We start from the raw sequence: 22,747 nt of genomic DNA, 5'->3' as shown, positions 1-22,747 counted from the left end.
CTATGTTTTCTATTCACCACATGTACTCCTGGAATTTGCCAAAAGAAAAGTGTGACTCTGGGAAACTGCTAACCAAGGAGGTTAAGAGAAATACAAAGCAGAACACCACACACAGCATTGAGCCAAGCCCACTGGATTTGAATCACCCCATGAGTGGGAGAAAAAAAAGAGCTTATTATTGTAAGTCACTGAGTTCCATGGTGATATGTTATAAAGTATCATTGCAACAATAGCTGACTAATTCACAAGACAAAAAAACAAACAAAAAAATTAAAAGATATAGCGTCCTACTTAAGTACTGAGCTATTCCTCCATAGTAGATGTACTTTGGTGACCATTTATATAGAACACAATTATCTAATGATACCAAAAACCAAACCAAACCTAGTGCCGTAGAGTCAATTCCAACTTATAGCGACCCTACAGGACAGAGTGGAACTGCCCCATAGAGTTTCCAAGGAGCGCCTGGTAGATTTGAACTGCTGACCCTTTGATTAGCAGCCATAGCACTTAACCACTATGCCACCAGGGTTTCCCATCTAATGATACTTTAGATAAATATTCTGTCCTTTTGAAAGGTCAACCCCAAAACTCTCTCTAAGACTTCCTTTTACCAATCTCTCCAAGTTCCTGATCTACCATGCAATTAGAATGCACTGACAATTACTGAAGAATGGAATGCAAAAGTTGGAAACAAAGAAGAAGAAGGATAGGTAGTTAGAAAGTATGGCCTTGGTGATAGAAATGATGCCAGAGATTGCATGATAGAATTTTGCAAGACCAACAACTTCTTCATCGCAAATACCTTTTTTCAGCAACATAAATGGCGATTATATATGTGGACCTTACCGGATGGAATACACAGTAATCAAATCGACTACATGTGTGGGAAAGGACCATGGGAAAGCTCCATATCATCAGTCAGAACAAGGCCAGGAGCCAGTTGTGGAACAGACCATCAATTGCTCATATGCAACGAAACTAAAGAAAATTAGAGCAAGTCAATAAGAGCCAAATTACAACCTTCAGTAAATCCCACCCGAATTTAGAGATCATCTCAAGAATAGATTTGACACATCAAATACCAATGACTGAAGACTAAATGTGTTGTGGAATGACGTCAAAGACATTATACATGAAAAAGCAAGAGGTCATTAAAAAGACAGGAAAGAAAGGAAAGACCAAAATGGATGTCAGAAGAGACTCTGAAACTTGCTCTTGAACGTCGAGTAGCTAAAGCGAAAGGAAGAAATGATGAAATAAAAGAGCTGAACAGAAGATTTCAAAGAGGGGTTCGAGAAGACAAAGTATTATAATGATATGTGCAAAGATCTGTAGGTGGAAAACCAAAAGGGTAGAACACTCCGCATTTCTCAAGCTGAAAGAACTGAAGAAAAAAATTCAAGACTTGAGTTGCAATATTGAAGGATTCTATTTTTTTTTTTTAATGGGGAAAACATTAAACAACTCAGGACGCATCAAAAGAAGATGGAAAGAATACACAGAGTCACTGTACCAAAAAGAATTGGTCGACTTTCAACTATTTTAGGAAGTACCATATAAGCAGGAACCAACAGTAGTGAAGGAAGAAGTCCTAGCTGCATTGAAGGCACTGGCGAAAAACAAGGCTCCAGGAATTGACAGAATACCAACTGAGATGTTTCAACAAAGGAATGCAGTGATGAAGTACTCACTCATCTATGCCAAGAAATTTGGAAGACAGCTACCTGGCCAACTGACTGGAAGAGATCTATATTTAGTGCTATTCCCAAGAAAGCTGATCCCACCGAATATGGAAATTATCAAACAATATCATTAATATCACATGGAAGTAAAATTTAGCTGAAGATCATTCAAAAGCGGCTGCAGCAGTATATCTTCAGGGACCTGCCAGAAATTCAGGCTGGACTCAGAAGAGGGCATGAAACCAGGGATATCATTGCTGATGTCAGATGGATCCTGGCTGAAAGCAGAGAATACCAGAAGGATGTTTACCTGTGTTTTATTGACTATGCTAAGGCATTTGACTGTATGGATCAAAACAAACTATGGATAACATTGCAAAGAATAGGAATTCCAGAACACTTAATTGTGCTCCTGAGGAACCTGTTCATAGATCAAGAGGCAGTGGTTCGAAAAGAATAAATGGATACTGCATCGTTTAAAGTCAGGAAAGGTGTGTGTCAAGGTTGTATCCTTTCACCATATCTATTCAGTCTGTATGCTGAGCAAATAATCTGAGAATCTAGACTATATGAAGAAGAACAGGGCATCAGAATTTGAGGAAGACTCATTAACAACCTGCCATGTGCAGATGACACAACCTTGGTTGCCAAAAGTGAAGAGGACTTGAAGCACTTACGGATGAAGATCAAAGACTATAGGTTTCAGTATGGATTACAGTTCAACATAAAGAAAACAAAAATTCTCACAACTGGATCAATAAGCAACATCATGATAAACAGAGAAAAGATTGAAGTTGTCGAGGATTTCATTGTACTTGGATTCACAATCAACACCCATGGAAGCAGCAGTCAAGAAATCAAAAGACATTGCATTCGGCAAATCTGCTGCAAAGGACCTCTTTAAAGTGTTGAAAAGCAAAGATGTCACCTTGAAGACTAAGGGGTGACTGACCCAAGCCATGGTGTTTTCAATTGCCTCCTATGCATGTGAAAGCTGGATGATGAATAAGGAAGACTGAAGAAGAATTGACATCTTTGAATTGTGGTGCTGGCAAAGAATATTGAATATATCATGGATTGCCAAAAGAACGAACAAATCTGTCTTGGAAGAATGGTCCTTAGAAGCAAGGATGGCAACACTGCGTCTCACATGCTTTGGTCTTGTTTTAGAAGGGATCAGTCCCTGGAGAAGGATACCATGCTTGGTAAAGTAGAGGGTCAGCAGAAAAGAGGAAGACCCTCAATGAGATGGATTGACATGGTGGCTGCAACAATGGGCTTAAGCATAACAATGATTGTGATGATAGTGCATCATTATTGTACACAGGGTCGCTATGAGTCGGAACGGACTCGATAGCACCTAACAACAACAACAACAACAAGATGCCAAGGGCTGTCATATTCATAAGGAAGTGTGGTCAGCTTACGGAGGCCAGGTAGAGAGAGGGGGCCAGGAGTGTAATACTCCAACCTCACTCTTCTCCATGACTCCCTCTCCCCATGACCCCTTGACAGGTGAATACCACTGGTTCAACTCAGCAGGAAGAAAGAGTGGAAAAGATGCAGCCTATTATAAATCAGTGTCCTGGGCCACAAAACAGGGAACCCAAGGGGAGTAAATGGATCTGGAGGAGTAAGCAGAAGATATCTAGAAAAGAAGTAAATTTCTTTAGATTCCTTAACTTAATGAAATGTGATCTAAGTCTACAGCACACATCATACTTAATGTAAAGCTGCTAAGGAGTTTACAAGTTCTTCCCATCATGTATCCTAGAGACTTAGAGAATCTAAAACCTATGAAAATATATCTTTCTATACTTTGTAAACCAATTTATAAAATTTATAGATTACATCCAAAATATTATAAAGTTGGCACATTCCTGAAAGCATATTATCTTTCATGAATGTGTTATGAATAAAAGGCACTGAAGAAATACATAGTAATAATGAACACAAGTTTCAATACATGTGTTAGCTACTTAAATAGAATAAGGCAAAGTGACACAAATTTCTTTTTTTTAAATAGATCTGAAACAATACTGAATAAAAGGCAACTCATACCATAAATGATCACCAATGACGAGGATTTATTCCATCACTTAAAGGGCATTTATTAGGTACACATATATCTCAATTTAATTTTATTTCAGTAATTCCTTAGGTAGAGCTCCTTTCGGCCCAAAATTACAGTATCTAAATATTCTTAGAAAGGATATATGAAGTTTTACACAAATTGATGAACAAAAATTTAAACAAAACAAACCTTCAACTTTGAGTTCTCTAATACTAATAAGGCAATGTCTCCAAAACAATTAGGAAAAATGGCAGATGACTCCCTGTGGATGTGAGTATGAGTTAGATAGAAATGTCAAGAATCGGTTGGGATCCAGAAGTTTCCAGGATGCCTATTCTAATCCTACTATAGCCTCAGTTGTCTCTAAAACCTCAATATATATGTATGTATAGAATTTATGAAATTATCTATGCTTTTTTTAAATTTATTAATATTAATGTAAAGCACTATTCAAAAATAGAATGAAAAAAAGAATGAAATTTTAAAATATAAATAAAACTTTTGATATTTTCTTACAATTTCCTAGAATGTGTACACCTCACTTTGGGACTACAGTTTTAGAACATCATATAACATAAAAAAGGGGTTTATGGGTTCAGAACGTTTGACACGTAATTTAGATTTAATGACTACTGTCCCAGAGTAATAATTAATTACTTTTTCTTTTCAAAGGTGTCTTGATTTAAATGATACATTATATGGGAACCCTAATATAATCCAGTAAAGAAGCATGTGAACCCTGAATTAGAAATTTTATGCTACGAAAGGGTAAAAACCTTTCAGCCTCAAGCAGACTCAGGTAATCAGGCTTGTTTTGTAAGGCACTATGTTTGGAGAATAAAAAATTCAGTGCCTTCAGATGGCTTAATAGATCACAACAGGTCCCTCACTCTGAGGTCTAAAAGACTGTTTCCTTCTTAAACATATGTTACCTGCAGGACTCTTTGAAATAGTTTAGGTTTCAGGCCATGCTAGAAGTTGCCGAGGCAAATTTGCTGTTCAATTTTCACAAGCAGATGCACGAAATTCCTAAGTTAACACTTAGAGCTGTTGCGTTTTCTTAGATTTAAAGATGTGGCTAATGAAACCAACTGGCAATAAATTTAAGTTTCTAATAGCTCAGATATTACAGCCATTATACAAAACATGTGCCAAGTGTTTGCATGCCAAAAAATCCATGTAATTTCCAACAAAGCCAGGATGCCAGCAGGTCCAGGTTTACACAGCACGGTCCCAGTTTATCTGTTATGAGCCCAGAATTATTACCGGTGTCTCCCAAACATGCCCGGGCTTGGATGTTAAATAATATGGTCCCCCTAAACAGAACAGAAGTGGTATTGTATTCAGGGGTGCAATTGGTTATCCATGCTTCTCCAATCCATTAGGAAGCAAATATGAAAAACCCTTATTGTTACCTTTCTGCACAGCGGAGGGGAGTTCTTGAAGTCTCCAGATTGACCAAGAATCAATTTTCATCTTGATCTTTTTCCTTCTCAATTTTTGTTGTCTTAAAGCCTCTTCAGCTTCTGCACGGTCGGTTTCTAGGCTTTTAATGAGATGGATGGCTTCTGACAGCAATGTTCCCATTTCCTGCTTTATTTCTGGACATTTTTCATCTTAAAATAGGAATATGTATTCACATTTGTTAGTGACTCAGCCTATAATCTGGGTGGTGGGAACATGGGTGTTAGTTGTACCACTAGTCTTTTAAATATTTCTATATTTAATATTAAATATTGGGTAAATATAAATGCATTTCTATCAGCCCAATATTTAATAAGAGAATTTTAGAAAAGAGAATCAGCCTTTTAAAGACAGTTTTATTATAATACAATCATAACATTGATTATAACCTTTGAAGGCATATTTCTAAATGAGTATTTTATAAAATAATTAGAATAGCTAAATATAAACCTATGCCTTCATTAAAAAAAAAAAAACCCCACTGCTGTCGAGTCAATTCTGACTCATAGCAACCCTATAAGACAGAGTAGAACTGCCCCATAGAGTTTCCAAGGAGTGCCTGGTGGATTTGAACTGCATACCTTCATAAATAATATTATTTCATATCAAGGAAAAAAAAAATGTCCTGTTCACAAGCTGAATTATTGAGTTTTATTTTTAAATAGTACCTGTGTTTCCTTCCATTATATGAGAAAAGTAAATCATAATGATCACATCAACTAAATATTGAAAATTTTCAGACTGTTCCTAGAAATAAGACTTTATATTCTTCAGTCTTATCAGATAATAACTTCTCTACTTAGCTTTGCCAGGAATTCGTCATTTCCAAATTCTATTTATTTGTTTGTAATATAAATTAACTCTTTTAATGAGCTTCAGTTGTGATTCCTGGTTTACAGCTCTGGAATGATACGGTTTCATGTTAACAAAAATTTTAATGTGGGTATTCTTTCATCTATTTATGCAAGAAATGCATATAGAGTTTATTATGTTCTAGAAAATGTGCTCAGTCTTGGAGGTAGATCAGTAAGCAAGAAAGATATGGGTCTCACCCTTGTGAGATTTATGCCTATTGCCAGTGTCTTTGCCAAAAATGACGTGACAAGAATACATAAACAAAAAATGTCAGGTAAGGCAAGACCCTCAGAGAACTGAACCCAGTGCCTTCGAGTCAATTCGATTCCGACTCATAGCGACTGGAGAAAAAAATAGTAAAACTGTATCAAGAATAAAGACAACTAATAAACTTTTTGCATTTGTTTTGGTTTTAGACGATAAAGACAATGGTGTTCTGCTAGAAAGGAGCATTACATAATGATGGCAGGATAGCTATAGGGACAAGCTCAGAGGCCACAGCCTCCACTTCTAATCCAGTGAGCTTGTCAAAGAAATTCAGCATGCTGACTGCAAAGAATTCTTGCGAAACAAATTTCCCCATTTTAATGCATGGAAATTATCTTTCTGTGGACTGCTCCTTTATTTGGTCTCTTCAAGTCTACTGTCTTCTTTTGTCACATTCTACCACACGCTGGACACTTTACGTTGTTAATTATTTGTTTTTATACATCCTCTAATAACATTCTGGAATAAATGCAGGTATGAATAACTTGTGGTGACTCTAAAACATTCCATTTAACATCTCTTTCAAGTTGTTTTGTTGGTGTGTTTTTCGTTGTTTTTTAGACTACCACATGGATTAGCTCCACTATTTGAGCTACTGAGTGAGCAGCTGCCTGCAATTTTTTAAACATAAGTGTTTAATTACAATATATTCCCCTCATCCTGCTATATCCTGTGTTTTTGACCCAAATGTGCATGCTTATAATCATAATTTCAGTTAGTTTTTTACTGTTAGCTCATCAAGATTATTTTGAACTGTGCGACTATCCATATATTAACTTCTTGTCTCAGCATTTATCATGTAAAAACTTAATAAGTAATAACCGAGGTTTTCATTTCCCTTATAGACGTAAATATGAAAAAGGGAAACAGTAACAACTGAGCCTGCTATAAATGACGGCTTTGAATAACAAAATAACATTTTTTCCTTCAAAAGAAATCCCTCATTTTTGAGATACCTTTCTCTAAAATTGTTTACCAAAACTTTTTTGTGACAGTACCACTGAGGGGATAAGAGCTGTTTAATATAATCCAAAGAATATATTCAAATACATAGATGTAATGCTAACACACATACAACACCAGTAAGTAAAGTATTTTACATTTTGTAAGTTGTGACAATAATACGACAACTTATATATAAACTAGCATTTTGATGTGCAGTATGGCAGCCACAAGCCACACGTGACTATATTTAAATTTAAGTTCATTAAAGTTAAATAAAACTTAAAAATTCAGTTCCTTAGTCTCATTAACCAACATTTCACATGTTCAACAGCTGTGTGTGCTAATAGCTTCTCTGTTGAGACTGTCTAAATATAGGCCATTTCAATTATCACAGAAATTTGGACTGGAGAGAACTGAACTAGATCTGATATATAATACCATTAATAGATACTTGTTGAATGAATGTTTAATAAATTATATAGGGGCTTGTTTCTCTATTATACACTCAGAAGAATGGTAAACATCATAAACATGGTTATAGTAAAGATTAGAAATACATTCAATGAAAAACCACTGATCTTTTAAATACTGTTATATTTATGTCTAATTTATTTATGTGTAATTATTTATATATAATGTATTTATGTTCCTCAGTAAATGTGAGGAACAACTTTACCTCCCTCTTCTGTTTTGATCTTTTGCTCTGGGGCAGCAACACTTCTTGTACTCCAATCTTCTTCCGTCATTCCTTTTATGGAAGAAGCTATACTCCTATATAATGTGAAAGAAGCAATCAATTGGTAAGGGAGGGCTGTACTAAAAATTAATAAAACAAATTTTAGGTGATGTTCTTATACTGAATTTTAAATATTTATGGTGACACTGTGCACATTAGTCCTCCACATAGGAGATTAGTATAGTGATGTTTTAATAGGTAATGAATGGGCTTTACACTTAATGGTAAATTCATATTAACTTAAATTTTATTACAAATGACCTGAAAATTTGAAGAGATAATAAAGCAGTATTTTTTTTCCTTACTTTTTTAAAAAGAAATTGGTCTTTCCCAGGATGAGTGTTGCTGTCAGAAAGAGGATATTTCTGGAGAACAATGTGGATGACACATTTCTCTGATTTCAGGTTAACAGGGTCCGAGGAACCCATATAAATTACAAGGAGTAAAAATACCATTTCAGATTTGATGCTGGTTTTCAATAACTGTTTAGAAAATATCCAAATTAAACTGTTATTTCCTTTCAGAAGTTCCTCTCTAGCTGAAGTTTTATATGCTGAGTAATGAAATATTTCTTATTATTATTATCTCTCTGGTCCTATTCTAGAATCCCAGACTAACCTTCACAGTATTTGAAAGCAGGTACTTTTCTTTTAATTAGATACAAGTATCAACAACAAACCAGAGTTTATTTTTTTAATTTTTATAAAACCATTATACCTTATTTATTAAATGTGTATTGCAAATTTAAGAAAATTGTATGCATACCAAAAATAAAAAGAACATAAAATTGTCCATACTCATTTACTCTTTCCATAGATACTATAGAACATGATCTTCTAGTGGTATTTTTTTGTAAAATTAAAGCCATAATATTTTGCATCCTGCTTTAGTCACATAATATTACTTTCTGTGTATTTGATTCTGGGTGTATTTGATTACCATTAAATATTTTCAATGGCTACATAGTATTTGATCTTACTGGTGTTCCACTATTTATTTAGGAAAGCTTTGTTATTCTTAAGTAAGGAAAAGAGTCATTATATTTTCTTCCTAAAGTTTTAATTTTCATTTTGAAAACATTTTTCGTTGAATAATATGATGTAATGTTTCCTGTTTGTTTGCTGTTTTAAAAAAAGAGTTAAATATCATTCCAGCATGATTCACTTATTAAATAATTCTTTCCCCATTGACTTGTAATGCAAATTACATGATATACTAAATTACTTAATTAGGTCTGTATTTGTGTTTTCTCTTCTGAGATCTACTCACTTAGTTCTTAAACCAGAATAATTCTCTTATATTTTTAAAGATAATTTTAATATTTGATGTAGAAAATCCTACTTTCAGTCTAATGTTCCTTTTAAAAGGAAAACTATGTTCTAGAGAAGACTATCAATAACTTCAACATGAAAAACAAACAATAAAAGAAGCAGGAAAGGTCCTTACCATTCTTCATGAGCCGTTTCAAACTGTCAAAATAAAATGTTTCAGTACAAATCAGTTTATAAGCATCACAAAAAACAACAGGTAAACTTGATTTACGCATAAACTCACTGACAATATCGGCAATAGTGTATTTCACCTACCCTATTATATTTTTGTCAAATTAAACTCTGTGGTTTTCCAAATAGGATATATTTCTCCTACCTATTGATATTCTGTTATGATTGCTCCCACCTATTTATTCTGTTCTTTCATCTCTGTGTTTCTAAATCTTCCTGCTTCATCAACCAAAAAAAAAAAAAACCAAACCTGCTGCCATCAAGTCAATTCCAACTCATAGCTATCCTATAGGACAGAGTAGAACTGCCCCACAGAGTTTCCAAGGAGCACCTGGCGGGTTTGAACTCCCAGCCTTTAAATTAACAGCCATAGCACTTAACCACTACACCGCCAGGGTTTCTGCCTTATCAATAGTTTAAATGCTGCTTCTTCGCAAAAGACTTTTCACATCATCAGACATGCATGACAGCCCGTTGAATTTTTTTTTTTTCAAATTGCGGTAAATGTATATGTAACAAAACATTTGCCATTTTCACCATCTTCACATGTACAATTCAGTGACATTCATTGTGTTTATCATGTTGTGCAACCATCATCATTGCTTGTTTCCCGTTTTTTTTTTAAATCACACTTAACAGAAGCTCAGTGTCCCCATGCAATGAGTCCCTCCTTCCTGCTTCTGTGCCCTCCCCTCCCTCCCATAACCATTGATAAACTTAGGTTTGTATTTATACACATATTCTAGATATTTCACATAAGTAGAATTATACACTATCTGTCCTTTTGTGACTGACTTATTTCAGTCAGCAAGATGCTTTCAAGGTTCATCCACGTTGTAAAATGTATCAGGACTTCATTCCTCTTTATGACAGCGTAATAATACACTGCATGTATGTACCACGTTTTGTTTATCCATTCATCTGTTGGTGGGCATTTAGGTTGTTTCCATCTTTTGGCTATTGTGAATAGTGCTGTGATGAACACTGGTCATCTTCTGAATTTTAACGTATTACAAAGAATGTTAAGCACAAATTACGTGGGATTTCACAGATATTTCGTTTCCTATAGCATTATTTCCCCTCTGTACTATAAACTCCTTGGTGGGACTGTGTTGTCACAGTATGTTAGGCTGCAGGAGGTGGCATAAATTACCAACAACACAGGGCTACACAGTCAGAATGCCATAGCTTCCACAGATGCAGTCCAATTCAAGATGTTAGATTGAGCCTATATGATGACTTCCTTTCCATTCCCAAATCCGACTAAAATGTCTAGAAAAAATAGGTGTATATATACCAAATCATGAAACAGAAAACAACAAAATCACTGGAACCAATACTTTAGGAGAGCTCCCCAGAAATAGAAAGCAGTCAGATTAGATAGTGAAAACAGAGCAAAGAAAAGCGCAACTCAGAACAGACAAAATGGAGTCTACTTCAGGGTAGGAAAGAAGCTTCTCTGTGGAGTTCCTAAGGACTTCCCAGTATGGGGGGAATAAGCAGGTAATAAAGTAAACAATCAAAGGGCCACCTGTGGATGATATGGGGCAGTCTTGCTACTTCCCATGCCCAGAATACAAAATAAAGGCTGAGAAATTGCCTTCTAGTCCCTGCCATGAGAATAGCTCTCTAACTGCACTGGGGATCTGCCTAAGATAAAAGCTATAGAGAGAAACAAAACAGAGGCCAGGTAACTAGAAGAATTTCACCACTGGCACAAACAGGTGTATGAGGGAAAATACAGGCAGATTCATCCAGGAGTGAAATATTTTAAGGTACTACAATAAACTGTAAATAAGTTAAAAGACTAAGACAAGCAGAATGAAAACATTTGTCATCAATGTAAAAGGCAAGAGATTGCTATCAATACTTCTATAAATATATAAAAAGCAACAAGCATCCCAAAAGAAAAATTAGAAACAGTATACAAACAACAATTAAAAGAAAATTAAATTTAAGTGACCCAATAGAATACGATGCTCTGTTTACATGCATTAATTGACTTCTGTATCTATGCATTTAGCTATCAGTGGTTAAGAACTCAGCAGCTAACCAAAAGGTGAGCAGTTTTCCAATCCACCAGCTGCTCCTTGGAAACCCTATGGAGCAGTTCTACTCTGTCCTATAGGGTCACTATAAGTCGGAATCGACTCGACAGCAATGGGTTTTTATCTACATGCACACAAAATTACATACACATATACACAGATATATGAATGCACAATATATATACACACTACACATGTAACAAAACCACTATTCAACATCACAATATTGATCAATTTGCCCCTTTCTCCATTACCTCCTACTTAGAACCCTCCTTTAAGCAAGTTTTGGTATTTGCTAAGCTGCTGGAGTTTTTTTTTTTTTAATTGTGCTTTAGTTGAAAGTTTACAGAGCAAATTAGTTTCATTAAACAATACACATATTGTTTTGTGACACTGGTTGCCAACCCCGTGATGTGTCAACACTCTCTCCTTCTTGACCTCAGTTTCCCCATTTCCATTCATCCTGTTGTCCTGTCCCCTCATGCCATCTCAGCCTTGCCCCTGGGCTGATGTGCCAATTTAGTCTCACATATATGGTTGAGCTACTTGTTTTGTTTTATAATCCTGCCTAATCTTTGGCTAAAGGGTGATACTCAGGACTGACTTTAGTACTGAGTTAAAAGGGTGTCCAGAGATTGTATTCTCAAGGTTTTGCCAGTCTCTGTCAGACCAGTAAGTCTGGCCTTTTTTGTGCATGTGAGTTTGAATTTTGTTCTACATTTTTCACCAGCTGTGTCCGGGACCCTCTATTGTAATCCCTGTCAGTGCAGGCAGTGGTGGTAGCCAGGCACCATCTAGTTGTGATGGACAGAATTTTCTTGTACTAAAACTCTGAAAGAGACTAAACTCTTCTATCTTAATTGTTATTAACTATTAAGGTAAGAGCTCTGGTAGTGCAGTGGTTAAGAGCTCAGCTGCTAACTAAAAGCTTGACAGTTGGATTCTACCAGCCACTCCTTGGAAACCCTATGGGCTGTTCTACTCTGTCCTACAAGGTTGCTATGAGTTGGAATCAACTCGGCGGCAACAGGTTTGGTTTATGAGTTTATTAATGTAATTATTATAATTAAGCTTAGAATTTTACTTATTTTCATAAATATTTTAGGTATCAAGAATATTTTATTATAATTTCTAATATAATTAATTATAACCAACAAACCACAAAATTTCACGCATTTGTTTTTCAGAACAGCAAAAAGAAAAAGAGAAGGGAAGAAAAACTAGGTCCACGCTGGACTTAGTTTTAGAAACTGTCATATTTTTAAAGGAGATGAAACACTTCATTTACTTAAAGCTCTAAACCACATTGCTGACAAACTCCTTCTTGATGCATCTAACATTTTCATCGACACTTCTTTTTTAACACTATATTGTTTTTGGAAATTGTTACCAAATTTTTAAAATGTTACAAATACTATCTTTGGGACAAGGAAGTTACTTAAAAAATCTTCTATCTTCCACACTAAATATTAAGGGAAAAAATGAACTTTATATTAGAAATCTCTTTTTGTATCATAATGCATTTTATAAATATGGAGTACTAATACCAGATACTATTTCCTACAATTGTAACCTATTATCCTAAGGAAAGAATACGTGAACCCTTAAATTTACAGTCAATTTAGGGTAATATATAGAAAAAAAATAAAAAATTAAAAAATAAAAATAAATAAATATATATATATATTTTTTATAGCTATCCCGGAAACCCTGGTGGCATAGTAAGTAAGTACTACAGCTGCTAACCAAAAGGTCAGCAGTTCAAATCCACCAGGCACTCCTTGGAAACTCTATGGGGCAGTTATACTCTGACCTATAGGGTTGCTATGAGTCAGAATTGACTCAATGGCAACAGATTTGGTCTGGTTTTGGATATAGCTATCCCATTCAAAAGTATAAATCATCTTGAAAACATAGGAATATCATGACATATGCCAAATTTAAGAATTTTTAGGGATGACAAGTATATCCTTTCCATGTTTTAAAAATCAACTGGCCCACTGGCAGATGAATGGGCAAACAAAATACGGTATATAAATGTAATGGAATATTATCCAGCCACAAAAAGGAATGAAGTTCTAATGCACACTATGACATGGATAAACCTTAAAAACATTATGCTAACTGAAATAAGTCAGAGACAAAGGACAAATATTGTGTGATATCACTTATATGAGCTATCTAGAATAAGCAAATGCATAGAGACAGAAAGTAGATTAATGGTTACTATGACTAGAACTCCCTATGCATCTGTCAGTTTGTGGTACTGTGGTGGGTAGTGTGTTCCTGTTATGTTGGAGGCTATGCCACTGGTATTTCAAACACCAACAGGGTCACCCAAGGTGGACAGATTTCAGTGTAGCTTCCAGACTAAGAGAGACTAGGAAGAAGGACCTGGCAGTCAATTTCAGAAAAAAATGGCCAATGAAAACCTTATGAATAGCAGCAGAACACTGTCTGATATAGTGCTGACAGATTAGCCCCTCAGGATGGAAGGCACTCAAAATACAACTGGGGAAGTGGTGCCTCCTCAATGTGGCTTCGACCTTAATGATATGGATGGATTAAGGCTTTTGGGACCTTCATTTGCTGAGGTGGCATGACTCCAAATGAGAAGAAACAGCTGCAAACATCCACTAATAATTAGAACGTGGAATGCATGAAGTATGAATCTAGGAAAATCGGAAGTCATCAAAAATGAAATGGAATGCATAAAATCAATATCTTATGGATTAGTGGGCTGAAATGGACTGGTATTGGGAATTCTGAATCAGACAATCATGTGGCCCACTATGCCTAGAATGACAAATTGAAGAGGACTGGTGTCAAACTCATCATCAAAAGAGTAGTTCAAGATCTACCATGAAGGACAACACTGTAGTGATAGGATAATATCCATATGCCTACAAGGAAGACCAGTTAATATGACCATTATTCAAATTCACACACCAAATGCTAATGCCAAAGATGAGGAAATTGAAGATTTTTACCAGCTCTTGCAGTTTGAAATTGATCAAACATGCAACAAGATGCATTGATAATTACTGGTGATGGGAATGTGAAAGTTGAAAACAAAGAAGAAGGATTAGTAATGGAAAATATGACCTTGGTGATAGAAATGACACTGGAGATCGCATGATAGAATTTACAAGACCAATGACTTCTTCATTGCAAATACCTTTTTTCAACAACATAAATGGCAACTATACGTGTAGACCTCACTAAATAGAATACACAGGAATTAAACTGACTACATCTGTGGAAAGAGACAATGGAAAAGTTCAGTATCATCAGTCAGAATAAGGCCAGAGGCTGACTACAGAACAGATCATCAATTGCTCTTATGCAAGTTCAAGTTGAAGCTGAAGAAAACTAAAGCAAGTCCATGAGAGACAAAATATGACTTTGAGTATTTCCCACCTGAATTTAGAGACCATCTCAAGAATAGAATTGATGCATTGAAAACTAATGACTGAAGACCAGATGAGCTGTGGAATGATATCAAGGACATCATACATGAAGAAAGTAAGAGATCATTAAAAAGACAGGGAAGAAAGAAAAGACCAAAATGGATGTCACAAAAGACTCTGGAACTTGCTCTTGAACGTCCAGAAGCTAAAGCAAACGGAAGAAATGATGAAGTTAAAGAGCCGAACAGAAGATTTCAAAGGGAGGTTCGAGAAGAAAAAGTAAAGTATTATAATGAAAGGTGCAAAGACCTAGAATTAGAAAACCAAAAATCAGCATTTCTCAAGCTGAAAGAACTGAAGAGAAAATTCAAGCCTTGAGCTACAATACTGAAGGATACTGTAGTGAGAATGTTGAACAATGTGGGAAGCATCAAATGGTAGAAGGTATACACAAAATCACTGTACCAAAAAGAACTGGTCCACATTCAGTTATTTCAGGAGGTACCATATGATCAAGAACTGATGGTACTGGAAGAAGAAATCTAAGATGCACTGAAAGGAATGGCATAAAACAAGTCTCAGGAATTTACAAAACACCAACTGAGATGTTTCAACAAATGGATGCAGCACTGGAGGTGCTCATTCATCTGTGTCAAGAAAGTTGAAAGACAGCTTCCTGGACAACTAATTGAAAGAGGTCCATATTTGTGCCCATTTCAAAGAAAGGTGATCAAACAGAATGTGGGAATTATCGAACAATATGATTAATATCACATGCAAGTAAAATCTAGCTGAAGATAATTCAAAAAGAGTTGCAGCACTATATCGACTGGAACTGCCAGAAATTCAGGCTAGATTCAGAAGCGGACATGGAACAAGGGATATCGTTCCTGATGTCAGACAAATCTTGGCCGAAAGCAGAGGATACCATAAAGATGTTTATCTGTGTTGTATTGACTATGGACAGACATTCAACTTTGTGGACCATAACAAATTATGGATAACACTGGGAAGAATGGGAATTCCAGAACACATAATTGTGCTCATAAGGAACCTGTACATAGACAAAGAGACAGTCATTCAAATGGGATACTGAGTGGTTTAAAATCAGGAAAGGTGTGTGTCAGGGTTGCATCATTTCATCATATTTATTCAATATGTATGCAGGGCAAGTAATCCAAGAACCTGGACTACATGAAGTAGAAGGCAGCATCAGATTAGGAGGAAGACTCGTTAACAACCTGCCATATGCAGACGACACAATCTTGCTTTCTGAAAGTGAAGAGGATTTGAACCACTTACTGATGAAGACCAAAGACCACAGCCTTCAGTATGGATTGCATATCAACATAAATAAAACAAATTCCTCACAACTGGACCAATAAGCAACATCACAATAGATAGAGAAAAGATTGAAGTTGTCAAGGATTTCATTTTACTTGAATCCACAATCAATGCCCATGGAAGCAGCAGTCAGGAAATCAAATAACATATTGCATTGCGCAAAGGTGCTGTAAAAGATCTCTTTAAAGTGTTAAAAAGCAAAAATGTCACTTTGAGGACTCAGGTGAGCCTGACTCAAGCCATCGTATTTTCAATCGCCTCCTATGCATGCTAAAGCTGGACAGTGAATTCGGAAGACTGAACAATTGATGCCTTTGAAGTATGGTGTTGGTGAAGAATATTGAATATGCCATGCGCTTCCAGAAGAACAAACAAATCTGTTTTTGAAGAAGTACAGCCAGAATGCTCCTTAGGAGCAAGGATGGTAAGACTTCATCTCATGTACTCTGGACATGTTACCAGAAGGGACAAGTCCCTGGAGGAGGACATAATGCTTGGTAAAGTAGAGGGTCAACAAATAAGAGGAAGACCCTCAACAAGACGGACTGACACAGTGGCTGAACAATGAGCTCAAGCATAAAAATGATTGTGAGGATGGCACAGGACCAGGCAATGTCTCGTTCTGTTGTACATGGGATCACTATGAGTTGGAACCAAATCGATGGCACATAACAACATCAACATGGCTAGAATTATCAAGTTAAAAGGCAATTTATCTATGCTCTCTCAACACACACACAACATACAATAGTGATAAAGGGCCTGGACGATTACAATAGACACTCCCATTCAAAAAAGAAAAGATAAATGTCTATAACAATCATGTCGATTCTGACTCATGGAGAACCCCATGTGTTGCAGAGTAGAACTGTTCCATAAAATTTTCATGGCTGTGATCTTTCAGAAGCAGATTGCCAGGCCTTTCTTCTGAGGTGTCTCTGTGGGTTTGAACTGCCAACCTTTCAGTTAGTAGCTGAGCACTTAACCATTTATGACTTTCATAGCAAATCACTTAAAAAAAAAATCACTACTCAGTAGTAATTGTGAAATCGAGATTATGACCCACTAATCCAGGAGCAAATAATGTTTCTTCATTAGAATCCAGTTCTGCTCCATGGGTATGGTTCTCTAATTCATCACTCAACTCTTGGTTCCTCCCTCTGAGCTGCTGGCTTTGCCCTTAAGATATTTTCCCTGTTTTCATAAAGAAAAATCACGTTTCTAGCAAACTTGATTTCTCAGCCTGTATTTTGATACTCAACGAACCACCGCTTTTCATTTTAAACTGCTTCAGTCCCTTTTCATTCAAGCAGCCAGTCCTTTTTTTCAAGACAGCTCTACTAAAAACATTGTAAATCTTGCATGAATCTTACTGTAGTTCACTCCTTGCCCCAAAAGTTAGTCGTAATTCTTTCTGAGATTGACCTCTCTCTATTTTGAGTCTGTGACACTACTGTGAAACAAAACCCTTAAGATTCTTAGGAGGTCTTTGTCTAGTCTAGAGTATCTATCAGGCAGCACCTTAAATCTTAACGATGTCTTAACAAAGGGTCTTATAGCCACAACCTTGATTTGCTCTTTACTATATGGACATTTCTTACTTTGAAAATCTGGCTGCCTGAAGACACTTGAGAGAAAAAACAAAAGAATTTAAGGAGCTGCCTATTCTTAAATGCTCACTAGGCAGTTAAGAAGGTGTGGTTCTCCTACAGCAACCTTACATGCCCAAAGTAGAGAAGATGCATATCAAAAAGAATATGAATGTGGCTTTGGGGCCATGGAGTGAAGCCCAATAAGACTCACATGAAATCCCTAAAGTTTTTAAGAGAATTGTACCAACTTGGACTAAAAAACAAGAGGCAATTTAAAATGCAAAGATGCATTTGATCTCACAATTTATTATGTGTAGGAAGAAGTTTGAGAAAGCTACTGAGATACAGGCATTAGGAAAGAAAAGGACCTCTTAGACATAAGAGCAAAGAGTAGAATAAAGAGCCAACAAAAACGTTATATTAAGAAGTTACTCCCAAGAACAGAATTGGTCCCTGCTAGTCCTAAAAAAAAAAAAAATTTTTTTTTTTTTGGCCTAGATTACTAGTCCCAGTTTACCTGATACCACGTACCCTGACAAATTTAAGAATTTTGTGGATTAGTGAAACACATGTATCTTTCATCTTCTATTTTAAACAAGGTTGTCTATTGTGATTATCCTTCCCTCCTTCACCACTGCATACTAAGTATGTAAGAACAGTAATTAACTTGTCATGTTAGTTCACAGAATTCTGGATCAAAAAAAGCTGTACCTAAGGTATTTCTTCCGTGTCCAGATCTGTTGCAGAACATGGGATCATGGACCTCAAGCACGATAGATACCATAATTAAATAAAACTCTGAGGGAAGAGATGACTATAGTTTTCAGGAGGCAAGGCTGTTAATCATGTTGCCAATGGACTGACTATGACAGATTGCTAAATAAATGGACTCCAATGAACCTCAACATAAAGAAAACAAAAATCCTCACAACAGGACCAATAAGCAACATTATGATAAATGGAGAAAATATTGAAGTTGTCAAAGATTTCATTTTACTTAGATCCACAATCAACATTCATGGACGTAACAGTCAATCAAACAAAGTATTGCATTGAGGAAATCTGCTCCAAAAGACCTCTTTTAAGTGTAAAAAAGCAAAGATTCACTTTGAGGACCATGGTGCACCTGACCCAAGCCATGGTATTTTCAATGGCCTCATATTCATGCGAAAGCTGGACAATGAATAAGGAAGACCAAAGAATTGATGCCTTTTAATTATGGTGTTGGTGAAGAGTATTAAATATACCATGGACTTCCAGAAAAATGAACAAATCTGTCTTGGGAGAAATACAGCCAAAATGCTCCTTAGAAGCGAGGATGGCAAGACTTCCTCTCATTTACTTTGGACACATTTTCAAGAGGGACCAATCCCTGGAGAAGGACATCATGCTTGGTGAAGTAGATAAATGAAAAAGAGAAAGACTCTCAGTGAAATGGGTTGACACAGTGGCTGCAAAAATGGGCCCAAACACAGCAATGATTGTGAGATTGGCGCAGAACCAGACAACGTTTTGTAGTGTTGTGCGCGGGGTTGCTAACTGACTCAATGGCACCTAACAACAATAACAACAATGAACCATGCCTTCTGGCATCCACACCTTGTCTGATACTCTCCCACAGTAATGATGGACTTGACTAAGTGATTTGATTTGGCCAATGGGACTTCAGAAAACATGATACAAGCAAACTTTTGTTAAGCATTTGCCACTGGGGGCTTGTTCTCTCAGAATACTTTCAGCCAGCCACCAGGCATGTGACTGAGGCTATCATTATCATTTATTCTGAGTTGAGTTACCAGATGTGTGCAACCACATGACTGGCTGCAGGCAGGAACCAGCATAATTGCCGAGCAGAATCTAGAACACATTTCTGAATGGTGACCAAATAAATGGTTGTCATTTTAGCTACAAAATTTTGGAATCTGTGTGTGTACGTGTGTATGCATGACAGTGTGTGTGTGTGTGTGTGTAGCAATACATAAGTGAGAAAAAACAAGTTAATAATTACATTGCTGGAAGTGTTTTCAGTAGTATAATGGGGAGAAAATTCAGATTGCAGTGACTAAATAAGTAATTGTGAGGTGAGGAATTGAAAATACTAAATTTAGACATAGACAATCCTGCTCAGATGAAATGGGGAAGAAAGGGACACACCTACAGGTATTTATGGAATAAATAAATTTTTCTTGAAAATAGGAGAAATATCAGTATTCTTAAATGATGATGAGAGTGAGTTCAGGGTTAAGGATCCTGAGAAGACACAAGGGTGGAGCATGTTCCTAGCGAAAGCAGAAGACAGAACACAGGTCAGGGGAGCAGCCATATGTAGGAGGAGGAAATTTTCCAGTGGAGGACAAAAGCATTAATGGTTTTTTTGGAATTTAATGGTGTTCATAGGTGAGACAGTAGAATTCTGAGGCATTTCTGTTATTAGAGCTCCTATTTTCTTTAGAAAGTAAGGGGTGAATACGCAGTGAGGTGACAGATTCAGAGGCTTGAACAAAAAAAAATGAAAAAGATGGGAGTGGCCACTGTTGAAGAATAGAAAGAGTTCTTGTTGACAAACAGGAAAATTTCAGAGCACTCTTAAAGAACTTGTTGAGGTTAGAGGCCATGAAGGCATAATAATATCAATTTTAAATTATTGTATAATGCTCTCCAGCACATTTTAGCAACCCAAGTGGTGGAGTCGAGATGGCAGGCACCAGAGAGGTCCAGAGTTGGCATCTTGTCAGACTATAACATTAGGAAAAAGAAATAAAGGACCAAATACACTAATTGGTGAGTACTTTAAGAGATGAATAACTAGGCAGAAAATAAAAGCAAATGGGATGCAGTAGATATGTCAGGGTTAAAAATGTTGATAGGTTTTTTTTAAAAAGCACAATAGAATGAACAGAGCGAAAGACTTCAAAGTATCAGAGACTTAGTAAAGCGAGTCAGATATTAAATGTCAGGTTTCAGAGTTAATACAGATGTGAAATGGAGTAAGTACAGTCAAGTTTTCTAATTTGAATTATAAGCATTTTACATTCATACTTTTTGGTCCCCATAGTTGACACACCGTCAGGGACAGATAACATAAAACAGCCGTGAAGAACATGTGCTTAGGTCTCAGACATGCTTGGTCTGGCTGTTGGCTCTGCCACTGATTGTGTGATCTTGGGAAAAAATCAACCTCCCAAATCATTCCGAATCAATCACAGAAGTCTGTAATTGGGAATAACGGTGGTTTATACCTCACAGGATTTGGTAAGGATTCAATAAAAGTATGCATACTAAGTGCTTAATACAGTAATCACTTGATAAATATTAGCTTCATTGTAACTGCTGTTCATAATAATACTATTGTTTTTGTACATAGATTCTTAATATTTTAAAGAATGGTTTCTAAGTACTTTTTCTCTAAGCCATTCTTTTAAATCATACTAGCATCCTAATGACTTGTACTGATTAAATGAAAAGGAAAATTTCAATTCAGTAGAGATCATACCAAATTAAATAAAACTTATCTATAGCCTAGGCAGATTAAGAGAACAAAAACAAGGAGGAGGAAAAAGAAAGCAAATTCTTTTAATTGCATGAGAAGTTATCCAGGTGATTATTTCCATCATCCGCCAATGTTTTCTCATTCTTTGCAAAATAAAACAGGGAAAACTTTCATAGGAATTCTTCTGTGAAGACTTGTCCTTCCAAATTTCAAAATTACAATTAAACTGCTATGAGTGGATGGACAGGCTTATAGCAAACACATCTCTGCTATTCATGGCCTCCATGGTGTTCATTCTGACTATAATATATATATATATAAAATTATTGTTGTTGTTGTGTGACTGACGTTGAGTCACATTCCACACATAGTGATCCAGTGTGACAGGGTAGAACGGTCCCATAGGGTTTCCCAGCCTGTAATCTTAACGGGAGCAGATCACCAGGTTTTTCTTCCCACAGAGTGGCTGGTGGATTAGAAAGGCTGACTTTTGGATTCGCAGCCAAGTGCTTAACCATTATGATGGGCAAGTGAATTGAAACAGTTGCTCTAAAACAGATCGATCTTCCACTCATGAAATGTATTTGATACACAAAGTGATGCCAGCTTTACAGTTATTTACAAAACTTTACCTAATAAAAGGTTAATTTTATCCCACTTAAAAATAAGAAAGTATCAGTCCAAAACACCAATGTATGAAGAACAGACCACCTGTGGAATGACTTCAAAGACATCATAGATGAAGAAAGCAAAAGGTCATTAAAAAAGACGAGAAAGAATGAAAAGACCAAAATGGATGTCAGAAGAGACTCTGAAACTTGCCCTTGAGCATAGAGTAGCTAACATGAATAGAAGAAATGATGAAGTAAAACAGCTGCAAAGAAGATTTCAAAGAGCAGCTTGAGATGACAAAGTATAATGAAATGTGCAAAGATCTGGAGTTAGAAAATCAAAAGGGAAGAATATGCTCCAGCATTTTTCAAGCTGAAAGAACTGAAGAAAAAATTCAAGCCTCAAGTTGCAATATCAAGGATTCAACTGAGATATTTCAACAAACAGATGCAATGCTGGTGGTTTTTACTCATCTCTGAGTAAAATTTTATTTAATTATGGTATCTATCGTGCTTGAGGTCCATGATCCCATGTTCTGCAACAGATCTGGACACGGAAGAAATACCTTAGGTACAGCTTTTTTTGATCCAGAATTCTGTGAACTAACATGACAAGTTAATTACTGTTCTTACATACTTAGTATGCAGTGGTGAAGGAGGGAAGGATAATCACAATAGACAACCTTGTTTAAAATAGAAGATGAAAGATACATGTGTTTCACTA

The 22,747-nt window shown here is 36.1% G+C and overlaps 1 protein-coding gene across 1 annotated transcript in view; it reads right to left on the bottom strand.

The window, feature by feature from the left end:
* Nucleotides 1–22,747, bottom strand: part of CCDC178 (coiled-coil domain containing 178) — a 460,722-nt gene that overhangs the window by 416,334 nt on the left and 21,641 nt on the right. Inside the window, exons 4-6 of the mRNA XM_064293218.1 lie at nt 9,473–9,495; nt 7,967–8,061; nt 5,175–5,375 (exon numbers count right to left, since the gene is read on the bottom strand). Of these exons, the coding sequence (XP_064149288.1) occupies nt 5,175–5,375; nt 7,967–8,061; nt 9,473–9,495 (319 nt within the window). The remainder of the gene's footprint in view (nt 1–5,174; nt 5,376–7,966; nt 8,062–9,472; nt 9,496–22,747) is intronic.

The sequence above is a fragment of the Loxodonta africana genome, chromosome 11 (assembly GCF_030014295.1).
Source record: "Loxodonta africana isolate mLoxAfr1 chromosome 11, mLoxAfr1.hap2, whole genome shotgun sequence".
NCBI classification, from domain to species: Eukaryota; Metazoa; Chordata; class Mammalia; order Proboscidea; family Elephantidae; genus Loxodonta; species Loxodonta africana.
Note: the sequence above shows the minus strand (reverse complement) of the source record. Positions and strands in the feature narration are given on the sequence as shown.